Genomic DNA, 17,993 nt, shown 5'->3' on the forward strand with positions numbered 1-17,993 from the left:
ACAAAAGGCTTTCCTCTGCAACTAGAAGCATTGTTTAATATTTGCGTTACGAGGCAGACAGTCAAGATTAGGAACCTCCGTTTTGTTATTTTTGAGTCCTAAGAGTCAGAGTTACTTTACATCAGTGCTTCCCTCATCTTTCTTGAAATGTTAGAATCAGCATTTTTTTTTTATTATTTTTTTTTTTAATGGATTAGATACAGTTTAGATTTCTAATTACAGCCTTACAGGACTCCCAAGCAGCGTTAATACACTCAGGGCATGAAAAGACACTTTGCTGCTTTCTAAATCAACAAACCCGAGCTGCTGGCTGTTCCCAGCAGTGCAGTGCCAGCTCTGCTCACAGGATGAAGCCTTTGTTCTGGGATTAGCAGCACTGAGCAGCCTGGGGACAACAACAAGTCCTGTCAGTTCCACGTTCCTTTCCCGTTATTCTGCAGCAGCAGAGATGCTGCCTGCTGCTCGTGCTACTTCAAGTGGTTGGTAAAGCACAAGAAATGCTACTGCTAGACATCTGCTGGGTCAATCAACGCTATTTTGAAGCTTGGAGTACATTCTGAATATGTTTACTTGAGGTTTGCAGTGGTACAATCGGAGAAGCTGGACCCCAAGACGGAGCATCAGGTGAACCTTTCAGCTGAAAAGCTGGGAGACACTGATCCCAAAGCAAGCAGGAATGGATTTCCCCAGGTTTACAGAGCCCGCGTGACCCATCAGTACAAAGTTCCCCCTCCACTGCTAATGTGGTTTTGCTGGGAGTGGCACACGTAAGAAAAATGGAGTTTTTAAACACTTCCCCAGAGAGCCACTGCACTTCAGAATTACTTGACAGCAGCGATGGTGAGGAAGAGGAGATACTGGTGTACGGAGAAGATTTGGAGCTCAATCCTTTCGACGGCTTGCCTTACTCTTCCCGTTACTATAAGCTTATGAAGGAAAGACAAGAACTGCCAATATGGAAAGTGAGATGTGCCTTCATGGAAAGTTTGCTTCATCATCAAGTTGTGATTGTGTCGGGAGACGCGAAGACTGGAAAGAGCTCCCAGGTGAGTGTTAGGAAATGCTCTGCTGGGTTTTTAGCTTTACAACATTGACTATTGCACGCTTCTCAGAGTTACTATTAGGTGGTAACACTATTAAATAAATCTATTAATACTACTAGCACAGATTTTTAAACAGAAAAAGAAACATGTTCAGCTTCCTACTCACTGCTACCGGCCTTCATTTACACCAGATATACCAATACCCAGATTTATGATATGCTGGAGCCTGGTTTTGATTGGTAGTGAACTGCTATTCCAGAAGATGCAGTCACTCAAATATAGATGCAAAAATATATATAAAGGCACATGTAAATAACTTTTTGTGAGCACTTGCAAGCAATCTATGCTGACTTCTGTTGGTCCCTTACAACCTGTTTTACTCACACAATGCCATTCAGGCTCCAGGGCCATGAAGATCAACACATTTCAGTTGCCTAAAGCAGTGTTGTAAACAAACAGAAATCTCAAACGACAACTTTCTATGTTCTAAACACTAAATTTCAAAACACTGAGCCCCTTCTAAACTCTGACTGAGGAATGCTTGTATAAGATCCTGTCATATAAAGTTCAGAACCGAATATACAAATAACCTTGAGAAAATTATGTATAAAGTACTCTTATATCTATCAGCATATGTTCTGTAAAATTTTACTTTGTTGGCAGAATACATCACACCTCAACTTCAAATCCTTCCAACTATACACTCTCACTGTGCTACAGAGCACATCAGATATAACCCTCCCATGCTGAAGTTATAGCACATTTCTACTCTCTTCAGAGAGGCCAAAGCTAAAATTCTTTAGGTCTTACTACTCAGCAATAAACCATTCCTTTGACACTGACTGTCATTCTGTTCAGCTGGAGACTTTTTTCCTCCTTTTTATTGACTAAACTCACCATTTGATCCTCTTTTTGTCCACGAGCACACCAAACTCTAAGCAGAAACTGTAAGCTCTGCAATACCTGTGCTGGATTCAGTGCATATTCTTACTTGGAAAGCGTGGTTTTATTCTGATTAATGCTGGATCAGGAAGGGCATAGAGAAGGTTTGCAGGAAGGGCATAAGGGAAGGTGGAGTTGTCAGGGAGTTTGGGGCTGTTCTCAGGAAGGAGCCATGCCCCATGGTCCTTCTCTCACTCCAGCTAAGAGCAAATTCTTTTTTGTAAGAATGCACAATTTAGAGAACTAATGGTAAAACACGTCACTGGAGCCAATACCCAATAGGAGCATTCAAGTCTGCTGCCACAGTAATATATCACAGAATCACAGAATGGCCTGGGTTGAAAAGGACCACAGTGATCATCTAGTTTCAACCCCCCTGCTACGTGCAGGGTCTCCAATCACCAGACCAGGCTGCTCAGAGCCTGTCTATATAAAACAAATAAGCCTGCAACTCCAAATAGCAGAGAAGAATTCTCAAGCAAAAAACAGCCACAGAAAATGCACATAGTGCATGGGAATAGAATTGCAATAGATAGCGCATAGAAGCCTGGGATATTTCTTGAAGCAGAGAGTCTTTCTCCCGTGTAATTGACTGCAAATTAGATAAAACCAACAAACTACTTCTTAACAAGTATCGGCTCTTTCAGCTGATGTTTTTCCTAAAACAAGGTTAAGATGTAACATACACGTAAGCCTAGTATTTTACCAGAAATGATACTCACCTGATGCTCAGGTGGGCTCTGTTCTCCCCCGCTTCTCCTTCTGCATCTCAGTCCCCATTAGAGGTGTTAAGCACTGTCCTTGCCCACCGCAGGTCCCTCAGTGGTGTGCTGAGCACTGCCTGGCTGCTGGCTGCAGGCACGGTGCAGCTGTGTGCTCCCAGACACACGGACAGCTGGCAGTGCAGCTGGCCCTGCGTGCAGCTGATGAGATGGACGTCAACGTGGGCCACGAAGTCGGGTACTTTGTCCCCTTTGAGAGCTGCTGTACTACAGAAACCATCCTCAGGTTGGTGCGTTTCTCACCCCTAACGCAGACCCTCACTGTAGATCCACAGAGTGGTTGGGTTGGAAGGAACCTCAAGGGCCACACAGCTCCAACCCTCATGATGGAGACTGAAAATGGTGTTCTGTACTTACCTGTTGTAGAGCTGTTAATGGGGTAATGCCATGCTTCGCCATCTCAGCAAACTCCGTATCGTTCTGCTCTTTCTTTCTCTGTCTTCTAGTTTATGAACACAGGAGTGTTCATAGTTGCAAGAGAAGTAAAGCTGGAATTTAAAAGCAATCAGAGTGTTGGCTAATTGAAAAGGAGTGATTTGCAAGATTCCAGCTACTTCCCAGCCACATAAACATTTCCAGTGCAAAGCACAGCGCTCACCTCCATCAAATCAAGCTCAGCCACTTGTCCCTTTGCGTGCCCTTTCTCTTTAGGGAGACTGTGCGACCCTCACCCTACAGCATCTCGCCCTACACCTGATGGAAAAGGAGGATGAGCCCTATTCTCATCCAACATTTACGTGTCAAAACCTTGATCAAGAAGATTCAAGGTCCTATTGAGCAACATAGCAAAAATAACATCCTTGAAAAAAGTAAACAACAAGCCAACAAACCTCTGTGTAGCAGGAATAGAATCACAGAATGGCACGGGTTGGCAGGGACCTGGAAGGTCACCTGGTCCCACCTCCCTCATCTCCATTTCCCTAAATAGTCATAGGAATAGAAGTGGGGAGGGCATTATGGTACGAATCAATCCCTCACCTTCATTCTGGCATGCCCTGTGTGTGTGCATAACTTCATTTCCTTACCTGAAAGTACTACTTCACAGCACAAGGGTTTGTTACAGTGTGCAATATGCTTAGAAGGCTTGGAAGATGAAAAGAAAGGTAAGTTATGATCTTAGGAGGGAATTATTTCTTCTTTTGCCTTGAGTCTTCTGTCCTTTCAACTATAATGCCATTTAGCATCGCTGACTTTCACTGAGTTTTCAGACACTTAAAGAATACAGGTTGTTGAGACTGTGGTAGTCCACAAAACAGACAGTATCTGTTCTTATCGAGTCTTTCTTGTTAGAACAGAAAAAGCAAAGCTGTCCTCAAGACCCTGAATTAATTCTGTACAGTCAAACCTGAATATTTCATGAAACTTTGCAGTTTTCCATTTGTATGGCGCAGATACTGCACAGATGATATGCTGCAGAGGGAAATGATGTCTGCTCCTCTTCTGAACTCTTATGGAGTTATCATTCTGGATGATGTGCATGAAAGGACTGTTCCCACCGATGTGCTGCTTGGTGTTCTTAAACATGTCTTGAGAGCGAGACCAGCCCTGAGGCTGGTGATACTCACTGCCCCCCACATGTCCAGCAAGCTGAAGGACTTCTGCGGCAGCGTCCCCCTCATCCGGGTGGAAAATGAGCACCAGGCAGAGGTGGTATACACCTGCAGCATGCCAAAGGACCATTTTCTGTCTGCACTGAGGCTGCTCTTTGAGCTGCACCACACGAAGGAGAAGGGTGACATCGTCATCTTCCTGGCATGCGAGCAAGTGAGTGATCGACTGGCTCCAGTATTTATGGTTTCAATCAAGAAATGATTCTCATCTGTGTGTTCACATAACCTACAAGTACGTTGTTGCAACCCAAGTAAGAGCTCTGCCCAAGCACCATGCCCAGAGGCAGCCACCTCTGGGGATGCAGCCACATCCACAGCTTTGGGGCCAGCTGGAAAGGGGATACCAGTGGGGCACTGGAATATCTGCTACAGAACTCTCAGGCCTGCCTGTTTGAGCAGACAGCCCTTCTCTTTAGACCTAAGTCAACATGGATGCATACATATCCCATATACGTGAAGTTTAGGGGCCATTTCATAGCTTCTCACCCTCACCGTTCCCACATTACACTGATGCTCATCTGTCTTCCCCTGGAGGTTGGTTTGGATATGATTAAATCTAGAGATGAGCATTCAGAAAAATGCACAGGAAAAAGAGACATCTCAGGAAAAAGCACAGATATTCCCAGCTCTGTCAAATTCCCACGTGTATTTAGGATCAATTTTGGCTTTATGCTATAACAGCTATTCTTCTAAGATTAAAACATTACAGTTTGATACGTGGTTCAAGTTTATTTTAGAAATGAGTGCTTTATAACTAAACAATATTTATTTTTCATATTAACGAGTAAAATACTAAATCATTTCTCCTGATTACAGGACATTGAGAAAGCCTCCCAAATGATCAGACAGGAACAGTCTAATTCAAATCCTGACCTCGGAGAGCTCATCCCAGTTCCTTTATACCCCACAAGAATTGACTTAATTCCCAAACCAAAGCAAGACAAACAGAAATGCTACCAGAAATACAGAAGAAAAGTGCTGCTTACCACAAGCTTTGGAGAATCTTTGATTCAGATTAAGAACGTAACCTTTGTCATCGACGTTGGTGTGGAAAGAAGAAAGGTTGGTAACATTAAACAAAACCAGGATGCCCAAAACGAGCCGTGTAACAAAGGGAAAGGTACAGATTGGTGCAAATAGCTTCTAAGGAATCACATATTTTTCCATGCTCTCGTAAGCCAGATTCTATAATATTTTTCACATTTCAATTATCACGAATAACTTTGATAGACATCGGTGTGTCTTCAGCATCTTATGCATGGAGCAAAATATCGTCATTTCTTGGCTACCTGTTGGTTTAGGAGATTAACCCCACTGCTTGTTTCATTAATTCCTGCACCAGCAGTGTAATGCCACAGATCACATAACACAGAAGAATGCTCAGACAGAACCACGTGTTTTCAAAGCTGCCTCTGCTCCTTTGGCATATCTGCTTCCCTCCAAGCATCTCAAAATGCTGCAATTCACTGAATGAATGAATTCATTCTGTGTCCTCGGTTCTTGTTTTCCACCCTATTCTGAGAAGAGCTGGTGCAGCTGCAAAACTGGAGTTTATTTATTTTGTTTATAAAAAACTGATATTGAGTCCTGAAGAACGACCAACTATGCAAGGATAAATCACTTTGTGTGTTGGAAAGCTGCACGTTGGCTTCATGGCTGCACTAACACATCCTACTGTGCAAAAGGGTATCCCACTAATAGGCCAAAGGAACAAGATCAGGTATCTTCAAATAATCCACTACTCAATCACCCAAACTGAATTTAAGTGTTCCTACCATTTTCAAGGAGGGACTGTTAATTCTGATGAGCCTTGAGTGTTACTTCAGGCAGAAGCTCAGGAACTAACACCACCCTCTCATTATCACTGCAAAAAAAGCAAGTCTAACACTGTCATTTTAAAGTTTCTCATTTGGGGGTTGTAAAATAACTCAGCCTTAAGTCAAGGGGAAAAGAAAAAATAGTCCTGCCTCTGTAGGAAAGGAACAAAGGCTGAAATGCAGCTTTCAATTAGGATGTGCATAACAGAGTCATTTCTGAAACTACAGCTGTTGTTCCAGGTGATGACTGAAACTAATCTCACTTACACTTCAGTCTGAAGCCTGAAGCAGAAGCCAGAGCTTGGGATGGGAACAAATCAGTTTCAGCACAGCCCTGACGGCTGTCACATCGCCTTTATTAATTACACCATTTTTACCCCTTCAACTCAATTACTTTGTCATAACAGCAGAAGCTCAGTCCTCTAATATTCATTTCTCAGCAAATCAAATGTACATTCAATCCACTCTGCTGGAAGTCAGCTCAGTGCAGGCAAGGTTTCGTGCAGAAGGAATTCCCACTGAAGTCTGGCAGGTGGGATATATAATGAATATACCCAGATTTGTCCCTTGTACTGAAACACATCTTCTCTTTTTGATTAAAATTCTGCTTAAAGCAGACAAGATCAAATTAGATGACTTGATTAGAAAACTGCCCTATCCAGCCATTACCTGTACAGAAGCTTCTGGCCATCACCTGGTGGCTGGCAAAGTGAGGGAATCAGCTCCTTGGTTGCATCAAAACAAAAGAACAAAAGCAACAAGGGGAAAAAATAGAATGGGCCTTGTATGTGTTGATGACAGTCCCTGTGTCCTGAGCTTCAGCATAAAGACAAAACTCTGGAATTATGGTGCAGAACATTATCAGATAGAGCTGGGATTCTGTCACCGGAAGAAATAAATAAGCTTTTCTGATGCTTTTCTTGGTGATACCATTAGATCTATGCCTTATGCTTCAGTAGGGTACATTTCTTTAGAAACAACACTTATCTTAAGATTACATCCACAGAGCGACTGCAAAACTTCAGCATCTGTCAATTTATCAGAGTGCAGACTGTTCTTATTTCCATGCTGGTGAAATATGCACTATAAGGAGAAATAGGACTGTTACTACAGATTGTGTACAATAACCTAGACAAAAATTCGGTACAGACCATTACTACACTTGTAGTCCTCACTCATCTGATGCTCACTGTCTCTTTCATTTAAAGGTGTACAATCCAAGAATCAGAGCAGAGTCCGTTACAACACAGCCAATCAGCAAAGCCCAAGCAGAGATGCACAAACAAATGCTGAGCACGTCTCCATCAGGTACAGTTATCAGTATCAACAGTTATCAGCACAACATTCCAACCCAGCAGCCTAAACCATTCATAGAATTAATGGGACAATGCTAGAAATGGAAAAAAAAAAACCATAACGTTCCTAAAAATTTTTCCAGGGAAACTCTTCTGTTTGTATCCTGAAGAATTTACATACAAAGAAATGAAACCAGATTTCCCAGCCAAAATACAGGAATCCAACCTAACCAGCATGGTTCTTTTCCTGAAGAGGATGGATATAGCTGGCTTCAGACACTGTGAATTCCTAAGCAGGCCAGGTAACGATGCACTGATTTTCCATATAGGTTACATGACCTTTCTGGTTATTTCAGGATTAATTTTGCCCTGTTATTCACAGTACGTGGGAGCTATTGGGAATAGGTGAACGGTTGGACTGGGTGATCTTTTAGGTCTTTTCCAACCTTGGTGATTCTATGATTCTATGATTTCTTAATGAAATACTTGCAATATCCCTGCCACTGCTTTTACCAATTACTGCTGGGATGGTTCATAGTGCAATAGCTGCCCTTTGTAAAACACTTCCGAGAATGAACCACGTGCTCTGAAAAAGATCATAATGTATCTGCATGGAATTTGAATTTCCTGTTTTCTTTAAATCAAAATTCCAAGCACCTTCTCACCTAGGTTTCCCACTATTTTCCTGAAGCCCACAGAGAAAATTTGTGTCCCATTGTGCAAGTCATCACACAGACACCAAACAAAATACATTCCTTTAATCAAGGGTTTACAACCCAAATAAACCACTGCTACCTCAGGGATGCACGTAGAGGAAATGAGTCTTTGCCCTGCAGCATCCCCCACCGCAAATTTCCAATGAGCCATTGCTTAAGGACATTGCTTGGGTTTATTTTATCAGTAAACTTCCAATACCGGACAGGAAACGCTCAGTTTTGAGGCAAGACTGCAAGGAAAGCTGTTGCTGATTTTCTGTTTTATTTCACTGACTTCACATTTGGGGTCCTTTTCCCACAGAAGGGTATTTTCCATTCTGACCTACTGATATAATTGATTTGGGGATCACGTGACCTGTTGCTTTTTCATTTATGATGATTTTCTCATGCCAATAGGAATTCCTAAACTGTTCTCCTCTTCCCCGTATACACTTGGAATTAGAACCGCCGCACGTCCTTTACATGTTGTGCACCCTAATTAATCACAGCAAAGCTTAATTCCCAGCACTGGGCATAGTGCTACATTGTAAGTGGAATTGTTAATTGGATTTTTTTCAGCTTCTCTGTTTTGAGAGGGAAACTATGCATGAGAAGACTGTGCTGTAAGGATATTTGCAAGGAGATTCAGCTGTTTGACGACAGCAGCTGGCACAACTCAAGTAAATGCCACGCACCTGTGGTCTATAAATTGCAAGGGACTTTTGCAGAAAAGGTGAAGGGAATGGCTACCAGAGATGGAAAGTATGCTTTCTGGTGCAACAGCTTTTAGCTTCCCCAGAAAACTTTGTTATCTTTGCAGGAGATCATTTGGGTTCATAGAAGCTGATGGATTTTAGTAGCTTGCCCACCCTCAGCTAAAAATGGCATAAGATCAACTGGAAAAACACAACAAACAAGAAGGCAGGGCAGTATTTCAGCACACTCTTATTTGTCTCAGCTGAGCCAAGTTCAGAGCAACAGATACTAAGGCAGACTAGCCATCCTACTGCTCCCCAGCATGGTTTGTCCTGAAGTTGACTACTCTATGGCTCTTTAGAGCCTCAGTTTCCTTCATGCATGTGATTTACCTTTGAGGAAAGGGAGCAAATGCATTGCAGCCATTCACTCACACATAGAATCAACAGAAGACAAGCTTCCCATGCACCATTCCTGTTCAGTCGACCTACTCAAGTTTTGTTTGCAAGGGAGGTGGGAGAAGAGAGGTGGAATCCTGTTAACCCAGGGTAAATTTTTCCTCACCCAAGTGATGCTTTCACTGAGGCAAAATACAAATGTACAGCCACGAACTGGTGAACAGAAAAATCAAAAATACACTGAAATCCAGTTTTAGAGCAGTGAAATATAGAAAAATTAACAAGATGCACAAAGAATTTAAAGAGAAGCACTTCTTCAGTCCATTCCCTGCACGTGGAGCAGAGAACACAGAGCAGATAAGCAAAGAAAAGACATCAGTAAAACATTTTATTCGTGTTCAACAGCAACATGCACAAGATTTTAGTTTTTTTTCCTGCTCTTCTAGGAAAAATAAAAGCTGGGATTAACTCTGACTCATTACTGCATTATGAGAGCAACAAACATGTCAGGCTTACAGCTGCTGTGTTTAATTCATGCTATAACTGAGATGAGCAAATGCAGCAGGCTCGTTACCCTTTTTAGGATTCATGAGCCATACGAAAATGTATCTGGCAGTGCAGTTCTGAAGTGCATTACATGAGTTCCTGTGCCACTGTAATAGTGATGCCCGTGCATTTTTATCAGTTAATGAGATCTAACTGATTATGGCATTATATAATGGGAGAGAATAACTTTCTTCCTATAGATGGCTGCAATATTACGTGTTTTCCCACATAACTGGAAAAACCTTATTGAAACTATGGAAATCAATATACAAATCAACAGGCTAAGCCACTTTCATATGAAATGTGTTCAAGAAACATTCAGACGTGGTACTGAAGAATATGGTTCAATGGGGCAGTATTGGTGGTAGGTGGACAGTTGGGCTGGATGATGATCTTGGAGGCCTTCTCCAACCTTGGCAATTCCACGAAATCAAGGTGAAAGCAGTTTGCAGTTTCCACATTAGCACAGCATCATCAGCAACTTTCACATTAGAATACTTGATGGCTATGGATGCCTTGGCATTTGAGAGCTGTGCTATTATAACCCCTACAAGGTACTCCTAGAATATCCATAATACCAAGCGTTGTGTAAGTGCGGCTAACTTCATCTTGTATCAGAGACAAGATTGCTGTTTTTATTAGACAAAGCCTAACACAGTTTTTAAAGACAAACCATGAAGGTTAGAAGAGCACTTAGTAGCAGATTTATACCCTCAGTTCAGTTCTTCATTCTTTGACGCTTTAATTTCTGCATTTAGTTGATTAAATAGCATTATACATTGAATAATGAAAAGCTGGTTGGTCCCTGGGCTGACTGTCCTGCAGGGACCATCGCCAGCTCGTGTGTTGGGACATAAAGAGCAGAAAGGTAACTGGGATTCCTACAAGCTATGAGATTGGAAAAGGGATTTTAATGACCAATTATAGTGTAAAGAGAACAGCTACGGAATTGATAGCATGAGTGTCTTTGTCCGAGCTCCAACTATCTACTATCCCAGCATCCATTTCAGCTTTAACTTCCTAACAGTTACTTCTCTACAAATAAAGGTCTATCAAGAAACCTATAATGCAATGGAAAGTACAGCAACATTAGCAGAACGGCACAATCCTAGGCTGCAAATGAGAACAAGTCCCAGTGCAGCAGCCACAAACACAGAAACAAAGGAAGAAAAACTGCTTACCTTTAGAAGACCTCAGATACCCAGGGAACTCTAGATAGATACCCTCACCTCCACTGCCAGCCCTTAAATGTGGTCTGGGAACAGGTGGATCCTGGCTCCAGCCCTTCCAATCAATCAGGGTCATTGCATGCACCTGAGCTCTCTTGGGTTGGCCCTGCCTTCCACCAGGTGCTTAATCACTGTTTCAGGCCATGACAGAGGGTTTCCACTACAAAACCCTACCTTAAATCCTCTTAAGTACTGATTCATTCTTTGTAGAACTTTGGGCAAATTGCTAAATCAGCCATCCTGCTGCATCAAGAGTAGTACTTGTGTATTCATTTTATCACACAGTAAGGCCTTCAGGTTCCAACCTGCAGGGTGAGATACAGCAAAGGCAAAAGCTGTAGCTGCCTTTAGAAACAACTCTGCTCATGTTGAAGTTGTGAAAAGCCTGAGGCACTGAGACCATCGGTTACATTCGGCTTGGAACCATGCATGAACAATTCCAATCCTATCAATAACATTCAGCTTCTTATTTGCTGTATAAGTCCAGGTATGACAAGGAACGGCTGCATAATTAAACAAAACGAGCCCAGATTCCCTGAGACAAGCCGTGAGCAATCCAACCTCAAGCAGCCAAAGAACAAAGGCAAGGGAGAGAAAACATGGGATAAGGAAACACCTTTCTGTCTTGCAGGGGCGGGCAGCTGCTCAAGTGCTGGCAAAGGCAGCAGCTGGGGAAGCCCCTCTGTTGGCCTCGATGGCAGCAGCAGTCCTAAAAACAACACTTGCTGCTCTAAAGCCATTAAAAGACAATGCAGGCATCCATTCTTTAAAGGACGTCTCTCCATATTTAAGCATTTGTACTGATCTTATTTATTGAGCTTGCATTTTGTGAAACTACACATCAAAGCATGAGGAACTTTCAGGCAAGCTTTTGCTGCCTTTATGAAGATTTTTTTATTGATTGAGCTTGTGTCTCAAAATGCAGACTAAGCTCTGCTCCATTCTGTGCTTTATTACTGTTCCTTCACCTGCTTTATCTACCTTTATTATCTTGGCCTTTCTAGCACAATAAAACCCAGGAGTTACTTTATTTATTCTTAAAACACTGATAGCAAAATTGGGAAGTAATTTGTGCTTACACATCTCAAGGCAGCTAATTCTTGGGCATAAAAATGTAAATTACTGATGCTATCAAGGGATCGAAATTGACCTCCGGGTAACTGTATACTTCATAACCTATGGCACAAACTGCTTTGTTGACTTCTGGAAATTAGTTTCCCATGATTTCCCTGTAATTACTCCATGTCTGAATGATGGCTTTAATCTCCCTGTACTTTCAGTCACTGATAACTGTTTTCTGCCACTTATTGTGCATCAGATGTAAGGTAACTTTTCATTCTTTAAACATCCCAAGTATTTTGTTCTTGGATGCTCCAGGTAAGGGATCACCTCTGTCAAACTCTGATCATTTTTGCCACCAATCTTCAGTGGGACTGGAGTTCAACTTCACAAATCTGTAGGAAAAGACACCAAACAGCTCTTCAGCTGGAGCAATGGGAAAGAATCTGCAGCAATAGAATAGGGGAGCTGTAAATCAAACCAAACCAGCATAAATAATACTAAAATTTACTACTGTAAGATCTGTAATAGAAATCTACCTCTAAAAAGAGCCAGGAGCCATGAGTCACACTGCCCGAGTGCCCACATATCCACCAAAGCCTCTGATGCTCCAGCAATTACTTTTTGGAGGTTTGGCAATTTCTGCTTCGTTCTCAGGCTTACTTTCTCATCCCTACAACACTCCAGGAAAAACAGATATTCCAAACACCTGCAACTTCTGCCCAACCATTACAAACACCACACACAGAAGAAATGTGTCTTCTCTGAGCAATTTTGGACTATTTGCAAAACATCAGTCAGTAGTCAGTATTGACTTTTGATAAGAACTGCTCTGATAGACAAAAGATGAAGCTATGTCCAGCCCTATCATCATCACCCACTATCAAATGATAGAGATTGTGTTCTAGGAAATATACAACTGAAACATTCTAATGAGAAATGAAGCTTTTCATAAGAAATATACTATATATAACTGAATATATATTCAGTTATATATTATATAATATATATTATATTATATAACTGAAATAATATTTAATCCATTCTCAAGAATTTGAATCATCTTTCCTTTTTTTATTAGCTCCTGAAAGCCTGATGCAAGCCTTAGAGGACCTTGATTACCTAGCAGCCCTGGATAACGACGGAAACCTCTCTGAATTTGGAATCATTATGTCAGAATTTCCCCTGGATCCACAGCTGTCAAAATCAATTCTGGCTTCTTGTGAATTTGAGTGCGTTGATGAAATGCTCACCATCGCAGCCATGGTAACAGGTACTCCCAACTCATGTCTTGCTGCATGGCCTCTGCCACCTCCAAATCCTCAGACTCTTCCCAAGGCTGCTCACAGGGGCAGCCCAAAGGCAAACTTGCTTTATTCATATTCTACTTTTTCACCTGAATGAGTATCTTTGGCTGTTTAAGTCCAGACTTTGAGCATGCAATGAAGCACAAGTGACAGATTTGTCAGTAGCACTCCACTTCCACACTTCAGATGTTCCATTAGCTTCCAACCTTGTCATAGAATCACAGAATGGCCTGGGTTGCAAAGGACCCCAATGCTCATCCAGTTCCAACCCCCTGCTGTGTGCAGGTCAGCAACCAGCAGCCCAGGCTGCCCAGAGCCACATCCAGCCTGGCCTTGAATGCCTGCAGGGATGGGGCATCCACAGCCTCCTTGGGCAACCTGCTCCAGAAAGCATACGCACAACGTTCCTTCAAAACAAACTTTATCTCATTACATTCACACACATTTGTTACAGACTGGAGCTGTAAATTAGAGGGATTTTCTAATTGTAAACAGTATTGAACTGTTGACTCTGCCCACAGTGAATATCCTTGGCATAGAAAGTGGAGCAAAGCCTTAAGCAGCAAGGAAATCATGAATGTACAGGAAACCAAGCTGCACTAATCCATCTCCTTACAGCGCAAACTGTTTTTATGCTCCAGATGGTTTGATTCTTAGTGAGCAGGCCTTAACATGATACAGTTTTGAAGTAAATAAAACAAGCACCAATGGCTGAGCATAGGCACATTTTAGTTTTTGAGAAGCTCAACCATCTCAAAAGATGCAGTTAGGTAGCACAGTATCACAACAGAAGTAGAACTTTAGCACATAAGGGTACACTCAGGCATTTTGTAAGTACATTTACTTCTTTTCTAAGTTAAACCACACATTTGGAATGTGGACAGATTGGACCAGGCTATTACAAAGCATTTTTGGCACCAGTGTGGGAGAAGGCTGCTCACTTTCAGTGCTCATAGTGAAGATTTACTAAACAAGAGATTGAAGGAAAAGCCACATAAATATGAATGCAGTGTATTCAGTTCAGCAGTAATCCAATACAGGAAACTGAGAAAAAGAAACACAAACACCAGTGCAGTTACTGCTGGAGGGTCTTGTCGGTGCATGAATTTTAATAACTGTTGGCTTCTGTGTTGTTTTTTGCCTAAGCTCCTAATTGCTTCCTGCAAGCACCTTCTGGAACAGAAGAGATTGCTCTTACCTGCTGGAGAAAATTCTCACACCCAGCAGGAGATCACTTCACTCTTATCAATGTCTTCAATGCCTTCAGGGAAGCCAGCACAAACTCTGCAGGCCAGTGTAAGTGCACCCATTTCAGACCAAACAAAGCACACTGGTAACATGTTTTTGGGTTTTTTTTTAACGGAACAGTCATTGTTGGCCTTTGATTCATGAGCACTTTTTGAATGATTCTTTTTAGAACCGTTAATTTGCAAGAAGAGTCACCTAAGGTAGCTGCCACTGCAAATACAACACTGGTTTATTACATAATTAGAAGTAACTGAGGAGGACAGCCTACCTTACCCAACATGGATATGTAAGCAGCTGACTACACTTGTCATTTATGTGTCACTGTACAAAACCAGAAAGATGCTTCCTCCTCCAAGTGCACATAACCCAGGTTTAAGGTGTGACATGACACAAACACAGCCTAACAATCACTAGGCTTTATAGCTCATGAATAAAGAAAGGCTAAAGGGAGGAAAAATACAGCAGACAGGCTGTCTTCAGAACATTCACCTGTGCTCATGCATCTTGGTCAGGTTCACTCAACTTAGAATGGTAGATTTGTGTATACTAAATAAAAGCTGAAGATAATGGGACCCATACTGTCAGGCCAGTTCATCTTTCAACTTCTCTGCTCACAGTGCCTCTGTGATGCAGGACGTGGGACTGCTCCGTGTTCAGTAATGCTGAATGCTGGAAAGGTCCAAGACAAACTGTGCTTTAACAGCATTATGATGATGGGCAGCACTACCAGTCTGATTTCAGTTCTGTGTCCTGGCCTGAAACCAGAAAAACAGAAAATACAGTTGCTACTCATTCTGTGCAGAACTATTACTTTTTACAGACCAAGTAAGGGACTTTAATGTCTTGACTCAGAAAGACAGTTAAAATCTGATATTACGTGAGGATACCATGTGTTGCCCACTCACCTTACAAACAAGAGCAATGAGCCTAAGTGGTTCAGATGGCTTTTGATAACAGCATTTTGGACATCTCTGACAGAGCCACGCGCTCCAAAATGCTTTTAATCTATTGCACCGGTCAATGAGCATCTTACAGAGCAACTTCCCTGTGAGCAGCACCTACCAGGACTGTGCTTTAAGCCAAAACACTCTTCTTCTTCCCTCCACAGACTGCAGTAATGAAAAATGGTGCCGTAATTATTTTCTAAGCTGTTCTGCACTGAGGATGGCAGAAATCATCAGAGCTGAACTAGTAGAGATCATGAAGCGCATTGAACTCCCCATTTCAGAACCGGGCTTCGGATCACCTGCAAATATACTGAGCATTAAGAAAGCTCTCTTATCTGGTTACTTCATGCAAGTAAGGAAATGCACCTTTATCTTTCTGCGTTGTTAACTCATAATACAACTGTTAGCTCATGTAGAATCATTTCACAGAACTGTCTGATGCAGACATATTCCCTTCAAATACACAGACTGACGTTTCCTCAGCAGTCCCTGGCTTCCCACAGAAATGTGGCTCTCTCTGTGCAACTATCTGAACACAGGCTTAATTTCTATGCATCCTCTACATTCAGTTAAGTAATGGATAACCCTTTTTCTTTTCAGATTGCTCGTGATGTAGATGGCTGTGGTAACTACTTAATGCTAACACACAGACAAGTAGCCCAGCTTCATCCTTTTTCATCATATTATAACACCAGGAGGAGTCCTGAGTGGGTTTTATTCCACGAGTTCAGTATCTCAGAAGACAATTCCATCAGAGTGGTCTCTGAAATATCACCCCATCTGTAAGTTAACTAAGGTGAAACCATTTCTTCACTCATCTCTCCACTAGCAAAGCAATAAGTCATAAACAGGGTAAGGGAGCAAGTGCATATTGAGAGCAATGCTTGGAGAAGCCAACTTGTGTCTTCTCCTCTCCCTTTCCCTTGTTTTAAAAACATCTCTCTCCTGGTAGTGCTGAGAAATCATCCCTTGCACAACTGATTCTCTCTGAGAAAGGGTATTAAAAATGAAGTAACTTTTCAAATTGGGATAAGAGAGAAGAACAATCTTCATACCTAGTCAGGCAGGAGGAGTTGGCATCACTGAAGTGAAGAAAGTGGTGCTGGTCTTCATACAAACCAGTAAACATAAGTGAATAAATCTTTCTTTGTTGCTGGTATTCTTCTGTCACTGCTTATCATTGCTTCATTCCCCTGCTTTTATTCAGAGCACTAACTGCATTAGAGCTCAAAGTTACTAAAAGAAAAGAAGAACTGCACTCCTCCCCATCCTCACAACCCTTTTACTGCAAAATAAAACATTTCTTAATCAGCCTTTTGTTTTTCCTAAAGTGAACCAATCTGTTGAGGCACTGAGTCTCAATGTCTGCTACTGTAACTGTTAGCAATAAATCCACTGAAAAAACACCATACAAGATGCAGCAGTTTCTTAACAGGTAAAACATAGAGCAAAAATCAAGCAGGAGTTAACACATTTGTGTACTTTCAGATTAATTTAGTTGGGAAGTTCTGTTCCCTGAAAGCTATTTTCCAGCAAATCTTCTTTCGGCCATGTTAACACCCAGACAGCCAAATCATTCCATACTAAGTGCTTACAAATTCAGAACAAGTCTTTCATCTGCAAAAACCTATTTGTACTGACAACATAAATTCTAATGTCCTTCCTATTCTATTCCTAATGCTTATAAGAAAGCCTTTTTCCTACTCATATCAAACCAAAAACATGTTCAAATCCAGAAAAATTACTACTTAATGCAATCTGCAGCACTGGGAACTGAACTACAAGTAGTTCACCCCAATACAATACGAGGACAACAGGTCCAACAACCCTGCTGAAAACATAAATCACTACTACATCTTGTAGACAGTTGTTGGTTTTGAGTTGAAATGTCCATTTTGTAGCTGTATACTGCATGCCACTGGTCTTGTTTTTGATACGAGCCTGATAAAAGCTAGACAAAGATTTCAAAATGCAATTAAAACTCAGCGCAATTGAAAAATAATAATGTTTTCTCTTACTTCCTCAACAGGTTCGTGGAGCTGGCACCTCAGTATTATTTTAGCAATCTTCCTCCTAGTGAAAGTAAGGATATTCTGCAGGAAGTGATTGATCACCTGTCACCTGTTTCAGCCATCAAGGAGAAACAGAAAACTAACAGTGACAACAAAGAAAATGAAAAGCACCCCCAAACTCCCACTGAGCAGAGATGCATTATTCAGTGATTTTAGATTGAAATATCATATATTTGATAAATATGAATAGAAACAGTACATGCTGTGTGCATTCCCACCTTAACTCAGGTAATTATTTTGAACTTCCAGAATAAATATTTTTTACTGGAAGCAGCAGAAAAGCAGCACTTTCATTAGCAAAAGAAGT

The 17,993-nt window shown here is 41.6% G+C and overlaps 1 protein-coding gene across 1 annotated transcript; it reads left to right on the top strand.

Annotated features, from left to right (window-relative positions):
• The first annotated feature begins 272 nt into the window (after positions 1-272).
• On the top strand, positions 273-17,940 carry DHX32 (DEAH-box helicase 32 (putative)). The gene is made up of 12 exons (XM_052677388.1): positions 273-1,046; positions 2,800-2,993; positions 4,159-4,531; positions 5,194-5,439; positions 7,403-7,502; positions 7,633-7,791; positions 13,194-13,385; positions 14,566-14,715; positions 15,776-15,966; positions 16,215-16,396; positions 17,644-17,771; positions 17,936-17,940. Exons 1-12 carry the CDS (start codon positions 777-779, stop codon positions 17,938-17,940), a joined length of 2,190 nt encoding a protein of 729 aa, XP_052533348.1. The 5' UTR covers positions 273-776.
• Positions 17,941-17,993: the final 53 nt, after the last annotated feature.

Source organism: Tympanuchus pallidicinctus, unplaced genomic scaffold, assembly GCF_026119805.1.
Source record: "Tympanuchus pallidicinctus isolate F22 unplaced genomic scaffold, pur_lepc_1.0 scaffold16, whole genome shotgun sequence".
In the NCBI taxonomy this organism is placed as follows: Eukaryota; Metazoa; Chordata; class Aves; order Galliformes; family Phasianidae; genus Tympanuchus; species Tympanuchus pallidicinctus.